Source organism: Melitaea cinxia, chromosome 20 (assembly GCF_905220565.1).
Source record: "Melitaea cinxia chromosome 20, ilMelCinx1.1, whole genome shotgun sequence".
Classification (NCBI taxonomy): Eukaryota; Metazoa; Arthropoda; class Insecta; order Lepidoptera; family Nymphalidae; genus Melitaea; species Melitaea cinxia.
The window spans coordinates 3912791-3930585 of record NC_059413.1 but is presented as its reverse complement, the minus strand read 5'-3'; the positions used below and the strand labels follow the sequence as shown (position 1 = coordinate 3930585).

The 17795-nt window shown below is 34.9% G+C and overlaps 2 protein-coding genes across 2 annotated transcripts; both read left to right on the top strand.

Moving 5' to 3' along the window:
* Window positions 1–281: 281 nt before the first annotated feature.
* On the top strand, window positions 282–13065 carry LOC123663767 (neurogenic locus notch homolog protein 1). Its single transcript, XM_045598433.1, has 11 exons — window positions 282–323; window positions 1308–1371; window positions 5905–6117; window positions 6754–6845; window positions 7491–7572; window positions 7785–7876; window positions 8476–8640; window positions 9172–9394; window positions 10119–10252; window positions 10745–10892; window positions 12769–13065. Exons 2-11 carry the CDS (start codon window positions 1308–1310, stop codon window positions 12915–12917), a joined length of 1362 nt encoding a protein of 453 aa, XP_045454389.1. The 5' UTR covers window positions 282–323; the 3' UTR covers window positions 12918–13065.
* A 2300-nt stretch (window positions 13066–15365) lies between these two features.
* Window positions 15366–17721, top strand: LOC123663368 (exocyst complex component 8). Its single transcript, XM_045598057.1, has one exon. It carries the CDS (start codon window positions 15484–15486, stop codon window positions 17527–17529), a length of 2046 nt encoding a protein of 681 aa, XP_045454013.1. The 5' UTR covers window positions 15366–15483; the 3' UTR covers window positions 17530–17721.
* The last annotated feature ends 74 nt before the right edge of the window (window positions 17722–17795 follow it).

The following is a 17795-nucleotide window of genomic DNA, read 5'->3' as shown; positions in this document are numbered from 1 at the left end:
TATATAATTTATAATTAGTGCGTAATAATATCTTAATTCAATTTAACACATTAAAACTAAAATTACACTATTAATTTTTTAGCTCCTCATTATTTCCAATTAAAAATGAGATCATCATTTTTTAATTGGAAGTATTGTAGAGATGTAACTATAAATAATTAATTCTTAACGGATATGAAATAATATTTAAAATGCATAATTTGGCAGCGCTTACTCACAATCAGACAAATTTGCGATGCGTAGGCGCTGCCAGGTAGTATAAGGACACTGTCAATGAGTTGAAGGCACGTTTTCCTCTTCGCGACACACATCAACGAACAAGTGTAAGTGTCTCAGTGATTAAAGTTCTTAAAAAACTAACTTTATAAATATATATATATATATATATAATTATTACATTACACATTACATTGCTTAAATTACACTTCGTTATTTATTTTTATCTTAGTTTAGGATGTTTAAACCTTTTTATTTTGAAATTAACAATAGGCAAATAGTAGAATTTTACTTACAAATGTATTAAATTTGGAAGAAGTTAGTTTTTTATTATTATTTGTAGCTTCATCATTAAGTAATAAATGTTAAAGCAGTAATTTTTTGCTTTAACGCGATAATATGATATACATTTGTAAGTACTATTATTTTTTGTCTTACACTCATTTTAATATTTTTTTCGATTATTTTCATTATGAAAATAACTTTGAAAAATTTCGTCTTAATATATCTACTAGTGACGCCGCGTTGGCGCAGCGGTCTCAGTCATGGATTGTACCTGTTGCGCTGGCGGTTGCGGGTTCGATCCCCGCACATGACAAACATTTGTATTGGCCATACAGGTGTTTGTCGTGGTCTGGATGTTTGTGCAGTCCTAGTGGGTCTCCCCATCGTGCCTCGGAGAGCACGTTAGGCCGTCGGTCCCGGTTGTTATTATGTACACCTGATAGCGATCGTTACTCATAGTAGGGAATATGTCCGCCAACCCGCATTGGAGCAGCGTGGTGGATTAAGCTTTGATCCTTCTCCTACATGGGGAAAGAGGCCTATGCCCAGTAGTGGGATATTACAGGCTGAAGCGATATCTACTAGTGATGTACGTATATTCGCATCCACACATTCGCATTCGCAAATATTCGCGATTTTTCGACATTCCCATTCGCATTCGCATCCGCGAGATTTTTGTATTTTTTATAGATAGACAGCTACCAGTATTATTTTTGTTGCTTATTGGTTGTTGCAATTATATACACATATTGTTACATCGTTGTATATACTGTGTTACATTTGTCAATAAGCTTCTTATGATTTAGATGGAGGGGAAACTTATGTTAGCGGCGTCTTTGGCGTTGTTAGCTTTAGGATGCGGCGTTGAAGGTATGTAAATTTATTATTAGATTTGTGTTGTAAAATATATAACTTACGCGTGTAATAATGTGACACAGGACGTTGAACATATTAATTGTAGTAAGTTTATTTTATGTGCTCTAGTTCTACGAAGAACATTAGTGAATTCAGGGTGGGGTTTAGATGTCTGCAGGTCCTGGGGGATCTAAGGGGTGGAGGTCGAGGATCGAGATAGTTTTTTATGATAGTATATATACTATATAATATAGGGCGTCAAATAGGGGTTCAAAGTTTGTATTTATCATACAATTCACTCGATTAATTAACAGTGAATAATATGCATTTCGGTATTAGTGACAAATCTAGGTACCTTTGGAATGATAAATTTTGATGAGAATGATGAAATTTGTCATTTTTGAAGCTGAAAATATCAAATTTTAAGTAAGAGTAAAGACGTGTTTCCGTTTTTGGGAAAATTCTAACCTCAAATGGGTGAAATATGACATGAAATTTGTATGGAAATCCGAAATTTCTAGAGTTAGAACCTTTCACCTTTTTCCATAGATGTTTGATCAGTATTTTTCAAATTCAAGGAAAATCACTCGCATCAAAATCCAATGATTTCCATATTAAAGTGCGTCCTATTTTTGTATAAATATTATTTTACTTTTTATCTTTAGACCCGATTAGATATCGGTTAAATGTAAATAAATAAATAATCAAATGTAATTTTTTTTAGTCATGATGTATTTTTACGCCTCCATATATCTTAAATGTTTTTCTGATATCGGAAGTAAAAGCATGAAAACGGATTTTAAAAACATGATGTTTTATGTTTAAGGGTTTTATTGAATACTAGCTGTACCCGCGACTTCGTCCGCTTGAAATTTAACAAACTAGTTATTGTTCAGTTTACACGGTTATAAAATAAAAAGTAGACTAAATCGGTTCAGCCGTTTCAGAGTTTAGCTGGAACAAATAGACAGACAGACAAACAGACAGACAAAATTATAAAAAAAATGTTGGTAAAAAAAATTTTGGTATATGTACCGTGTATAAATCCATATGCATTTAGTAAAAAGCGGTTATTATAATATTACAAACAGACAATTTTATTTATTTGTATAGATAGGTAACTAATGAAGTTCTGTATGGTAAAATAGGACATTAATGGCTTGAGAAACCTAAGAGAAGACTGTTTTTCGCACGACTGTCCCGTGAAGCGTAACTGGGAGCGAGCTTTGCAAGCATTCTGGTAGTTCTAACGCACGAAAGTCGAACCATAAATGTGATACAAAGAGGTCATGAATTGTTATAATATAATAATTATACACTACTTTAGCCCCTCTACGTAAATATACTTTACTATTTATTTGTAAACATAAATGTTTCTACGTATCTAAATACCTATCGTTGGCCGCGAGTTTGATTCTTTCACGGGATGGTATCGTACAATTATTTGTTTTCGGTCTAGGTGGCTGACCTTGTTAATGTTTTCTGTTGGTCTTATATATATATTCTTTATTGCATGTGAAATGGTCCCATATTCCTACAAATTTAGTGGAACGTTTTCCTAGTCCTACGCTTAGAACTTTTTTATAGCTTAGCATTAAGTATATATACCATATACCGTATAACGTATATATACCGTGTACCGTATACATGCCGTAGTGAGAATTTACACAGAGGAAATAATTGTGTTTGCTCGCAAACGAAAAAAAAACCGACTTCAATTACATCGACGAGTGATACAACGTAGATCGACGCAAAAATAGTCAAGTAACTACGCGTTATCAAAGATTACTCAAAAAGGAGTTATCAGATCTCAATAAAATTTATATGTGACCACGTGACAAACATCAGCTATCGATTAAATTAAAAATTATCAAAATCGGTACACCCAGTAAAAAGTTATTGCGGATTTTCAAGAAGTTTCCTCGATTTCTCTGGAATTCCATCATCAGATCCTGGTTTCCTTATCATGGTACTAAACTAGGGATATCTTCTTTCCAACAAAAAAAGAATTATCAAAATCGGTACATCCAGTAGAAAGTTATGCGGTATAATACAACGTAGGTCGACGAAAAAAGTGTCAAGTAAAAACGCATTATTAGATATAACTCGAAAAGTAGTTGTTAGATCTCAAATAAATTAAAATGGGACCAATTGGCACACACCACCTTTCGATTAAAATAAAATTTGTCGAAATCGGTCCACACGGTCAAAAGTTCTGATGTAACATACATAAAGAAAAAAAAAATATAGTCGAATTGAGAACCACCTCCTTTTTTGGAAGTCGGTTAAAAAATTGGACGCCTCGTCGAACCGAACCTCCTCACAAACATTCATTCTGTTATCTATGTCCCTTATATATATATATATATATATATATATATATATATATATATAACTTTATTGCACTTAACAACAGAATAGTTATATGTGTATATGTTATGCTATATGCTATATGTTAGTGTGTATGTTATGCTATATCCCTTAGTGTTAGGTTGAAATAATATTAACACAGTGTTTGGTACCCAGATTACTCAGATATTTTTAGACGTTTCATCTGAAGCAAGTTGAAATACTTTATCGTATAGGGTAAAAAAAGGAGTGCATAGCGTACGAAGTCACGTGGATACCAAGTTTCATTATACTCGTTTAAAAATATTCGTGATAGAAAAATATAATTTACCATAAAGGGTATTGGTGTCTATTTATGTATATATGGTAATTTCTATAAACAATAAAAAACAACAAAGCATGCGTTATCAACTAACCACGCGGAACCAACCCACATGCATTTATAAATAATAATCAATCATGTTTACAGGCCTATAAGTCCTTTGTGATTACACTGTTGTATGGACGGACACATGCATAAAAACTAGTAATCACATCTAGTTCGTATTAAGATCTGGTTCATAGTTTCTGTTATATTTTATCTTTTAGAACCTATTCACTTCACCTAATAAGCATTTTTTTGATTCTAGTGTCGAATACAAAGAGCTGATGTTGAAAGTTGAATTCAATAGAGAAATTGTAAAATTTATCATACGTTTTATCTGTAGAATACTGTTATACGACATTTCAAATAAAACTTTAATCTAACGATAAGTAATATTGTAAAGCAGAATATGTGTCTTGTCCATTTGGTTTATTGATCTAATTAACAAAAATCTTGTTTCATTAAAATGCCACAATACAATGAACAAATAGTTCAGAAGGATTATAGCGTTGTAGGCTATAAACAAAACGGAAATCTATGTGTGTAAGTAAAAGACAGTTATAATTGTTAAGTTTATAATTGTCCAATCTCTTAATGACCATTTTAGTTGTTCTATTTACAGGTAATTAATACACCCCCAAGTACAATATCTTTTAAAATGACAATGAGTCACAATTCAATATTGCTTAAAATGTTCTAAAATCACACTGTTTTTTTTTTTTGTTATTCAAGGTTTTTCGTGAAATACCAAGAAAATTTTGTGTCTCATCGATTAAAATTTGGTTATTTTTATATCTTCTACTTCCCACACTATAAATTAACAATGAAAACATTTTGGCAAGCTTGTTAACAGCTGAATTGAGATCGTATTGTATCATTAAGCTTCCGAGATCCGTTGAGCGGACGAGACAAAAGGTCCCTGTGTGGGTGATATCTCGTTTACGCCCTTATACGGTCATCCAAGGTGAGGGTCTGACGCTTCACGGCCTCATAATGTTATTAATGAGATTATGTAAACTTTGTTATGTTTTAATATTGGCGAACTGTTTATTTTTTTCGTCTTTTAGTTCATCTATCCCAACAGTAGTGATAATAAGAAAATTATAAATATTGTAATTAGTTGTAGAGGCAGGGTTTCCTTGAAGGAGACAGAGTTTGGTTTTTATTTGTATACCTATTTATTTTGAACTTTAACGGAAATTGAACTACATTTATATAAAAAATAATAATAATAAACGTATAAAATATGTCATGATTGGGGTAGTGTGACATTTTACGTAGACATATAGGCATATAGGCCTACTATAGCCACGTACGTGATGGTGTATAGCAGTAGGTAGATCATATAAAATTTACTACTTGTTATGATATGATCAATGAATTGAGTGAGATACCTTGGTGCAATAATGTTAATAAAATACCATTATGAAAAAAGGTGTTATTAATAAAACCTTCATACATAAACTAATATGTATATCCCACTTCTGGGCAGAGGCCTCTTTCCCCATGTAGGAGAAGGATCAGAGCTTAATCCACCACGCTGCTCCAATGCGGGTTGGAGGACATATTCCCTACTATGAGTAACGATTGCTATCAGGTGTACATGATAACAACCGGGACCGCGCCTTAACGTGCTCTTCGAGGCACGGTGGGAAGACTCACATGGACTGCACAAACACCTAGACCATGGCAAACATCTGTATAGCCAATTCACGCAACCGCCAGCGCAATAGCCACAAACCAGTGCTGTGACTGTTGCGCCAACGCGCACATAAACCAATATCGATTAAGATTTGTCATATATTTATTTATTTATAAATATAATATTTTTTCAGCTCAGCGGTACTACAATTACAGTCCACGAGGTTACTATGGACGAAACTTGTACGAGCATGGACGCTCTATATCCGATGAGGTGGTGAGGTGTGGTCCACACACCTGCGGGGTAGGTGCTCACTGTACCCACGGCAGCGTGAGGCCGGTCTGTGCCTGCCTGCCAGGATACTCCGGCGACCCGCTATCGCAGTGTGTGCAAATCGAGTGTGTTAGTAAGTATAACGAAAGAAAATATAACTTTTTTTAATACAACTAGGTAGGCAAACGCGTACGGCTCATCTGATAGTAAGCGATTATCGTAGTTTATAGACGCCTGCACCATCAGAAGCATTGCAAGCGCGTTGCCGTCCTTATCCTCAATCTTCCCAGGAGCTCTGGTCACCTTACTCACCAACAGGAACACAAAACTGCTTGAACAGTATTATTTAACTGTGATCTTCTGTAAGGTCGAGGTACTACCCCATTCGTGCTGCTCCATATTTTCAGCAGGAAATTTCCTGCTGTGCCCTACCAAGCTTATTGTCCGTGCTTGCGGTTTTATATCAGAAATTATCTACCGTAAGAATTTTGAAAAACAGGGGTTGCATAGTTTTTTCTTCTCGACTTTGAACAGATTTTCGTTGCATTCGAACAAAATTTGTTTAACTGTTTGAATATATAATTAAATTAAATATAACTTTCCTATGCTTTTACGCCAATTCTATATTTTATGCACTTTATAGTCTTTTCTTATTAATTAAAAGTTTTTTATGACCAAACTAGAGACGCATGAAATAAAAGTAAATAAAATCTTTAAATACGTCAAGTTTATTGTAATTAATAACGTGAATACTTCCTTTTTTTAAAAGGTAACAGTGAATGCCGTCATAACCAAGCTTGTGTCAACCAAAAGTGCATATATCCGTGTGAAGGCGCTTGCGGACACAACGCAAACTGTGATGTACGAGTAACATTTTTATTTTTATCATCATTCCATCATCATCATTCCAGCCTATTGCAGTCCACTGCTGGACATGAAAATGTGATGTGAACAATGTGAACTCATGTGTGTAGCCCATAGTCACCACGCTGAGCAGGCGGGTTGGGCAGGGTGGTATTTATATAATAATACTAGCTGACCCGGCAAACGTTGTCTTGCCGCTAAACGCTATTTAAAAATAGGGGTTGATGGTAGAGGGTTGAAAATTTAGGGTTGTATGTATTTTTTAATGTTGTATCATAAAAAAATAGAAATTAAAAATTTTGTCTAAAAAATAAAAAAAAAAAATTTAGGGGTGGACTACCCCTAACATTTAGGGGGATGAAAAATAGATGTTGGCCGATTCTCATAGATACCGGATAAGCACAAAAAATTTCATCAAAATCGGTCAAGCCGTTTCGGAGGAGTATGGCAACGAAAACTGTGACACGAGAATTTTATATATTAGAATAGATATAATAAAAAAAAAATTAAAAACGGCTTCGGTTAGAATATCAATATTCTGTCGGGAGTCCGAAAATAAAACACAATCACAAACTAACAATCAACAGTAAATTTTAAACGATTGTTATGTATTATTTGTAAAAAAAACTTGTTTTTACTTAGGTTCGTCAACACGTCCCAGTATGCTCGTGCGCGCCTGGATACACCGGAAACCCATTCACGGAGTGCCGAATCCTTGACCCTGGTATGGAATATTTTGCAATGATATCACGAATAAAAGAAGTTATACTATAATTTTTGAAAAAAAAATTGTATTTTTTTTAATGTACATATATAATTAAAATGTGGGAAGTAAAATACCCTTCAACTCAATTTTTACAAAAAGAATGCAAGAAAAGAAATATTGCAAGAGTGTGTTACTAAAATAACGTATTAATTAAAGGTTTCAAATTTCAGAGGAAGCATGCCACCCATCTCCTTGTGGAGCTAACACCAATTGTCGCGTTGCCAATAACCAAGCTATCTGCTCATGTCTTCCCGGATACAGGGTAAATTTATTTTCAATTTCAAATTACATTGCATTGAAACAAGCTTTAAAGACGGTTTGGAGCTTAATCCTAAGCTGCTCAACTGCGGGATAGCGATTTTAAGGCTGTATTTTGAATCTGATATTAGAGCCTCGGGGAATCCACAAAAAATCGTTTTTCTTTTTCAGCAGCATTTTCGTTTTTTTTTTGTATTTTTTCGCATTCATCTGCAATACTTGTGCAAAATATTTCCACAAGTATTGTACCACAGTTATTACTTTAGTTTGGGATTGTTTTATTTTTACTTTTTCTCAGAATGTAAATAATAATTTCTTATACAATTTATTTGACTTTCAATACAAAAAGAAAAAAAAAGTAAATAAACTTAGTGAAACTCAGATGTAATATGAAAAAAATTATATGATAATGTTGTGTACAGTTGTTAATACTTAGTTAACAGTCTCTGGCGAAATTAAATTCTATTTTTATTTATATCGTATTCATAATTAATCTTTGTTAACAGCGATCGTCTGCTATAAATTAAGTATTTTATTTACTAGATAATGGGTAGGAAGATATTATTGAGTGTCTTCAATTGGTTTGTGTATTCGTGTCCAAAGGGTAGTCCATTGACGGGCTGCAGACACGAGTGCGAGTCCGACAGCGAGTGCGGCTCGACACAGTCTTGTCGCGACTTCAAATGCGTCAACCCCTGCAGTGACTGTGGCGTCAACGCCGACTGCGAAACCGTCGCCGCTCATCGTGCCATCTGCAAGTGCCCTAGGGTAAGATACAGCCTTATTTAAAAAACGAGTGTGCTTTAGACCACACGACTGAAATAAAACTAACAAAACGTAACACTCTCTTTTTATCTTCACTAACTTATATCTCTCTCTCAAGTTCCGTTCGCCTCGCCCGATCACACTTTTCGTAACACCCTCGTCACGCATTCACCAGCTTGCTCCCAAAGTCAAGCGTGCACAAAGAAGTATTACTTCGAAAAAATCATGCCTATTTTTTAATTCCTATAATCAATTGTGAGTTTTCTTTATATTAGTTAAGTATCAAAGGTGTTTAGGTATCATCTACAATCATACTACTTACAAAAGAGAAAATATTCACTTTACTGTCATTTGTATTCTATAAACTCTGAACCAATTTTCTTTTAACTATACTTAGCAATATCATCCAGATGAAACATAGTTTATAACTATTTTTAAATCACAATTTATATTTATGTATAACGTAAAAGAGACCACACCTATTCATCCAAAGAAATCAATCGTTAAATAGGTCAAAAAAAAATTATTTACCAGGGCTACCACGGCGATCCTTACCGCATTTGCACAGCGGAATGTACTTCTGACAGTGAATGCCCAAGCTACAAACCAGCTTGTGTCTACAACGCATGTGTGAACCCGTGCACAAACGCATGTGGCGTGAATGCGGACTGCAACCTACGTGGTCTGACGCCCGTCTGCTCCTGCCCTAAGACCATGACCGGTGATCCATTCACCTTCTGCAGGCCTTTCGAAGCGCGTGAGTAATGAGCTTATGAGTAATACAACGCTAAGTGATACCATAAATAGTAATTCAAGTAAGGGATTAAGAAAAGGAAGTTGCGTAATTTTTTGTTTATTCGTGTCGAGTACACACGCGCGTTTGGTATTGAAGTTTATATTGATGCAATTTGTTATACAATAGCTTGAATATTTTCCTATAGCTTTTGAACAGTTGATTGATAGATTTAATATAACAACTTATTTTCAAACATTTAATACTTAGTGGTATCACTTACTTGTAGATACTGTTGCAATATTGTTGTTGAATTTTAATATAGTAATAAAGCCCCTACGAATTAGTATTTTAGATTTACAAAAATCCAATTTTTATTATATATTCACTGGAGGTCACTGGTAGTCTTAATTCAAAAAGTAGCGGTACCAGACTTGTTGCTGCATCCGCCATCTTGATGAATTTTACACGAAAAATAGTTATTACAAAAGTTGTTTAAAATTAAATTACCTAAAATTTTGGTCCCCATCAATTTTTTCGTAGGATCGATTCGTTTCCTACACAGGTTTCGTTTGAAACATACCAAGACTGAATGTGACATTAAAACAATTACTGAAAATTAAAACAGAAATGATGAGACGTGGTATTATCATATATTTTGGAAACATTACAGTTATTTCACAATAAGTAAATATCGTGATTTTTCAAATTTGCGCAAGTTATCATAAACGTTTCTAATTTTACACAGGTGACCTGTGCGAGCCCAACCCTTGCGGTACGAACGCGAAGTGCACGCCCGGACACGACCGCACAGGTGCCGAGCGGCCCGTCTGTACCTGCCCCACAGGCTACATCGGCAACGCACTTGTTGCTTGTGAAAAGGTAAATACTTTAAAATTAGCTTGTATAGTGTTAATACATCGATAAACAATAAACAATCTGAATAGAAAAAAATATCACCGTTATCATTAATAAAAATAATAAATGGAACAGGACCGAGATGTAAGCCCAGCGTACACCCGACGTTGCTATAAACGAATTAAATAAAAAAAAACACTTTTCTTATAGGTCAAATAACGTACCTTTGCAATTTGTTTTAAATTAGTATTAGCTATTATCAACCGATCGAATCGAAAGTAAATGAAAAGTTGTAGTACCTAAATAAAATAATTTCCTATTACTTATCAAGTTTTACGTTTATTTATTTGGCCACACCTTATCAAACTTCTGGGTACGTATACATCAGGTGTTTACATCCTATTCTGCTTCATCATCAATTAATTTCAAAAAATTTGAAACACACTTTACCCTAATCTGATAACCTGATAAATCAGCAATATCTGTACATGTCTAAATGTGTGGTATGTTTAACAGGGTGAATGCGAGTTGGACTCCCAGTGTGCCGACCACCTGGCCTGTGTAGGCTACGAATGCGTAGACCCGTGCCTCGGAAACACACAGTGCGGCACCGGTGCCGTCTGCATGGCGCGCCGGCACATCGCCGTCTGCACTTGTCCTGGAGGTACTTATGCTTAGACATTTATTATTAGCTCAAAATAGATGTAGGATAAGACATACATAAAGGTGGTCAGGTGGCGATTGTTGCACTTCTTGACTTTAGCAATGCCTTCAACAACGTTGACCATGATTTACTTATTGCAATTCTACGGACTCTAAATATTGCTCCATGTGCTGCCAAATGGTTTCAGGCCTACCTATATCAACGGCAACAGTGCGTTAGCTTTGGCAATAAACGTTCTACTTATTGTACTCTTTCCTGCGGGGTCCCTCAGGGAGGAGTTCTGTCACCCATGCTCTTTTCTATATTTATCAATTCTTTGTCTTCACTCCTCACTATAAAACATCACTTTTACGCTGACGATTTGCAACTATATGTTACTACACCTATTGTTGACATCGCTAACGCTATCACTACTCTAAATACTGAATTAAATAAAATCGTTACGTGGTGTCATTCATACGGTTTACTGATTAACCCAATTAAATCTCAAGTGACTATTATTGGCAACTCATATCAGCTTTCCAAAATTAATTCACTCGACTTACCTACCATCCTATTCGATTCCGTCGCTCTTTCACCTCTTCCTGTTGTTAAAGATCTGGGGTTATTAATTGACAACACTCTTACCTGGGCGCCTCAAGTTGCCGAGGTGAGTCGAAAGGTCTTTGCAACAATAGGTTCGCTAAAACGTTGGAAGAACTTTCTCCCCTTTAAAACCAAAGTTGCCTTGACTAATTCCTTACTGCTACCCTTATTAGATTACGCTGACATTGTTTATATCGATTTATCTGAACAACTGTTAAACAAATTGGAACGATTACAAAACATAATTATGTATTCGCTTTATATTCGGGTTGCGCAAATTTGACCATATATCTCAATATCGTCAACAGTTGGGTTGGCTACCAATTAGACAGCGACGAAATGTGCATGCTCTTTCTTTATTGTTCAATATCCTTTATCACCCTCACACACCCCTTTATCTTAAGGAAAGGTTTAGTTTTTTAGGACATGACACTGAATGTCACTTGCGTTCCCGTAGTAATAACTTGCTTGTGGTACCTCTTTGTCGCTCTAATGCTTATGGTAACTCCTTCAGTACTAAAGTGATCAAACTTTGGAATTCCCTACCCAATAACATCCGTCAAGCAGAGTCTATAAATATTTTTAAGAATCGTTTGCACAAATACTACTTTACTCTTACATAGTTTTAATTATGTATATGTTTCTATTGGTATATTGTTTTTATTTGTATGTTTGTATGAATATAGTATGTATGTGTTTACATATGTGTTTATATGTTTATGTAGATATATACCGTTTAAATGTATTGTAATTAATTTAATTATATGTGCTAAACTTGCGTTGTTGATTGCGCACTACTACCGACATATTTTTCTTATACTACTTTTATTAAAGGTTGCCTGGAAGAGATCGCTTTAAGCGATAAGGCCGCCTTTGCATACATCATTTGTTTTTGTATCAAATCGTTCTAAAATGTATCTTCTTTTTTGTGTGTGCAATAAAGTTTAATAAATAATAAATAAAAATAAATAAAATTCAAAGAAAATTATTGATACTTTCCAATACCACCGTCAGATGGAGCGGCGCTGCGAATTAAATTTATTATTAACTTTTTCTTAACAGGAGAATAGTATTTAGTAATAGTAGTAGTTACATGTATCAAATATTGTACCTACTTGTTACATCACATGTTTGGTAGATAAAGAAAAGAAATTTATAAATATTTGGGTTACCCATTTTGAATATCTCTAAAATATACGTTGTCTAACATTAACAGGTAGTAAAATAATAATATTTGTAAATAGTATCTACATAAAAGATATTTTATTAATGTTGTTTTTATTTCAAACAGATCACCACGGAGATGCCCTTGTAAACTGCTACCAGACTAACTCTGTAGCTGCTACCCGTTACTACAGATACAAGCGCAACGGTAACTTTACTGAGTCAGCGGTACCAGTAGTTACTGCCGAAACCGAAAAAACCGAAAAGGAAGATTAAACTTGCCATAAAATTGTAAAACAAGGAATCGATTAATTGATCCCACGTTAAAGATTTTGTCAATATTGCGACTAAAAATTTCTCTAACTTGGGATCGATGCGTGACTATAGATTTTAAATAAACATTACTGATTGATCGAAATAAGTATATATTGTTTTAATCCTATTTAAAAACGATTTTCATCTTAAATTTATAAGTTATACGTAAATAATTATATTCAGTTAAGTCAAAAAATATGAAACAACAAAAAGGACAAATAAATAAAAATAGCGCGACGAATGAGAGAAGAATGGGAGGTCACATAGAACCAATTTGGATTTATGCCGGGCCGGGGAACTACGGACGCCATATTTGCACTCCGCCAACTCGGCGAAAAATATCGACTTGCACAAAAAGACCTACATATGGTGTTTGTAGATCTGGAAAAGGCATACGATAGAGTCCCCCGTAAGGTTCTGTGGTCGGCTATGAAAGGGAAAGGAGTGCCAGAGAAGTATGTACGACTTGTTCAGGCGATGTATGATAGAGCTAGTACCCACGTCCGGTCCGAAGCCGGAGTAACTGGCAAGTTCAATGTGGCTCTAGGTTTGCACTAGGGGTCGGCTTTAAGCCCGTATTTGTTCCTCCTAGTATTGGATGTTCTAACATCAGACATACAGGGGGAAGAACCCTGGTATATGCTCTTTGCTGACGACGTTGTTCTTGTCGGAGATAATGCTCTTGAGGTACAGAGCAGACTGGGAAAATGGCAGGAAAGACTGGAGGGCGCGGGATTGAGAATAAGTAGATCTAAAACCGAGCACTAATTCTGTAATTTCAGCGGTTTGTCCGGTTTTTCCCATATTGCCTTGGATGGTGAATCCCTACCAGTCTGCTCCGACTTCCAGTACCTTGGGTCATTAATACAAAATGACGGCAACATAGACCGTGACGTGAAAAAATAGAATAAATGCGGGATGGATGAAATGGCGACAGGTCTCTGGAACAGCTTGTGATCCACGAATGCCCCTTAAACTTAAGGGGAAAATCTATAAAACGATCGTAAGACCTGTCGTAATGTATGGATCAGAATGTTGGGCAACAAAAGTGACGGATGAAAGAAGAGTGCACGCAGCCGAGATGAGAATGCTAAGACGGATGTGTGGAGTAACGAGGAAAGATCGGATTAGAAATGAGTATATAAGGGGAAGTTTGAAAGTAGCATCCGTGACAGAGAAAATGAGGAGCAATAGGTTAGCGTGGTATGGGCATGTAATGAGGAGGGACGAACGCTATGTTGTTAAAATAATGTTAGGGATGAATGTCGAAGGACGAAGAGCGATCGGCAGACCGAAAAAGCGATGGATGGATTGTGTGAGTGAGGATATGAGAAAGAAAGGAGTAAGCGCTGAAGTGACGAATAATAGAGAGGAATGGAAGAGGAAAACATGTTGTGCCGCCCCTACATAAGTGGGATAAGGGCAGGAAGATGATGAATTAAAAAAGTTAAAATTATTTCATACTCAACAGTTATATGGACTATGAATGTTACAGAGTTCCGGATAAGGTAACTTAACTGAAACTATTGGATATCCGAATTAAAAAATATACACAAATCCGTTACGGTAACCGAAATCCAAATAAGAGTTTTGGATAATTTCGGATAGGAGAGGAGTAGAAATAATACACGTTTTTAATGCTTGTCCAGCCAAACTAACACACCCGTAACCCATTCGTCACTCTAGTGTCGCATCCATAACTTGTCAATCAAAAATGCAATGGAAATCCTTGTGACATCAAATCGCAATTTATAAAAAGTACACAGTTTAAGTAACAACTATTATGACAATTTCTATGACAATTTAGAAGAAAAAATAAATTTAACTCATTACTGTTAAACTTAACTTGAATAATTCTTTAACACTCTTAAATCTAATATTGAAGTTATATGAAACTAAAGAATAATACAAAATAATTTTGTATCCGTAAACATAACAGAAACCTATATCATGTTATCATGTATATAATGAGAAAAACTTGAATCGAGGTAGGACACATCAGGGAGGAATATAATGATCAAATTCTGGAGTAGCCCGACTGGAAAACTATCTTGACCTTACAGAATATAATCGCTTACCATTATGTGAGCTGTAGATTTGTTTGCAGACCTAGATGCGTATAAAAAAGAAATCGGTTAAATTGTCAAAAATCTAAATAGAAAGCATTATATGCATTAATATACATATAAAGAAATAAACTAGTACTACCTACCTGAAATTAATTAAAGAAGTATTATAGTTTTAAAATATTTTAGAAAAAATTGTATTGAACTCTCTTGGGGAGATTTTTGTAGCTTTGCGTGTTAAATTTTATTTTATTTTTATGAAGTCATTTTTAATAACAATTATTAAACTTGACGTGACATTAGAATCATTGACACAGAACATTTGCAGTTACAAAACGTAGTTTGACGTTTGATAGGTAGATTTGATTGATACGTCCTGTCGTTCGATTATCGAATGATGTGAGATACAGTGTTTTATACCCTTAAATATTTATCGTAATTGTAAATATATATGCGAAACCATGTCAGACGTAAACATGGAAAAGTTCGCGGTACCAGAATTCGTACCCGAACGGTACGTAAAAGAGTTAGCAAAGTCATGTGTCGGAGGGGAGGAGCTAGCCCAGCAAAAGGAGAAAATTAAGAATTTAGCCGAAGAAACCGCAAGTGCCCTGAAGAAAAATGTTTACGAAAACTACATGCAATTTATCGAGACTGCTACTGAAATATCCCACTTAGAAACTGAAATGTACAAACTCTCGCATTTGTTAAGTGACCAACGAATAGTTCTTACAACTTTATCTCAAGCTTCGATTTTAGGCAATGAAAATACGTTATCGCGCGAGTCAATCGATAACCACGACTTAGAAGCTGAGAAAGCTGAAGAGGAGAGGAAAAATAAACTCACGTTGATAACTGAAAAGGTTGAAAACTGCATGAATTTATTGGACACACCAGAAAGACATTTGTTACACGAAGGTGACCTGCTAGAGATTGACGCTGAAGAAAACACTGCACTGCAAAGAATGCATGTGTATTTATTCAATGATTGTCTCATGCTTACTTCTTGGATTTCCAACCGACGTGGTCCAATGAGATATAAATTTCAAACCAGTTACCCCATTAGTACTCTAGCTGTAGTAAATGTACGTGATTTAGGTACTGTGAAACAAGCATTTAAGGTACTAGCTTTCCCTGATACTAGAGTATTTCAGTGTAACAGTTTAGCAATAAAAAAAGACTGGCTTGATAAGTTTGATGTAGCAAAAAAAATACATATTGAAAAAGAGAACTCTAAACTAAAGAAAAAGGATTCACAGGAGAAGGTCAGACACGAGTCGTTAGATTCACCTAGTCTATCGGTGGAAGAGATACCATCTCCACAAGTCACTCCACTTCCTGATTGGTTAGCGGATGTTACTGAGGAGTTAGATGTTTTGATTGTAGAGAGACATTTTCAAAAGACCTATGATTTAATGATGTCTGCTCAAAAAACTTTAAGTACAGAGGATTTTATAAACCACCCTCAAAAGAATGAAATATTAAAGAAGATTGAGCAGAAACAGAAAGCTTTGACTGAAATTTTACTTAAAGAACTCGATGCCACTCATAACTGGAGTCCACGAGGAGGTCTGCGCTCAACGCGTAACCCAGTTCTAATACTCAATAAATTTAACATGACTAGTCAGGCTTGTGAATTGTTTTTGAACATATGTAGCCACACAGTCAAAGCCCATGTTAAAGCAGTTCAACTTGAAGGTTCTATTTATAGTTATGTAAAACAAGTGGGAGAGGTTTTCTTCTGCTCACTGAGTGATGCCTTAACAGAATTTATTTCCTTATTCCCTAAAAATAAACTGAGCGCTTTTATAGTTTGGGCTAGTATGCAATTAAGAATTCTTATGAGTCAAATTATTAAACAAGTATTTACACCGCAATGTGCATTAGATTCAGTTTTAGAGTGTGTACAGAGTTTGAGGGAGCAGTGTGATCTATTTTGTGAGTTTGGTTTAGATTTAAGATTTCAGATGAATAGCTGTTTAAGGATGCCAATAATAAAAGCGTTGAGAGAATACAAGGAGAAAATTGTTGATTCAATGAAGACTAAGATATCGGAAGATAAGTGGACGCCTGTGAACATGCATACGAAAGCTGGAGTCAATAAATTTGTAACACAAATAGAAAATTTGGGTCTATCTTTAGTGAGATACGTTATAAATGAAACGTGGGTGGATTTATCAAGTAGTACTATATGGTTTACGCAGTCAATTCTAACTTTACATAATGTTGGCCTAAAAATCGTAACCAAGGATATGATGGATGTGGTCGACGAGTGTATATACGCTATATTTAACGCCCGCCTCATGTGTTCATTGGGGAACGATACGAGTTACGCGCAAAAGAACTATAGGTTTCTTTTAGACGTTTTGATGCCACTAATGCTTAAAAATTACAAAAAAGAAGTAGGATATGAGAATGAGAAATTACTAGAATTAGCGAAAAAATTCGGTATTAGTATCGCGCCACCAAAGAACATCACAAAATACACGAGTAACGAATATTTATGAGAATAGTCAAACTCAATAAACGTTGGTATGTTAAAATTATTTTTATTACGCTGAAGCTTTAATAATGTACATAGTAACGTAAGCGTGCAGGATTTTTGTAAGTTTATTTAAACCGATCAAATTAAAATTTATATTATATGCAAGTTAAATAATATGAAATTTTAATAAACCAAACTCATGGTTCACCAATAACTCGTTTTTATTTACTAATCTATTTAATACTCATAATAATTTATGATACACACAAAATTAATTAAATAAAATAT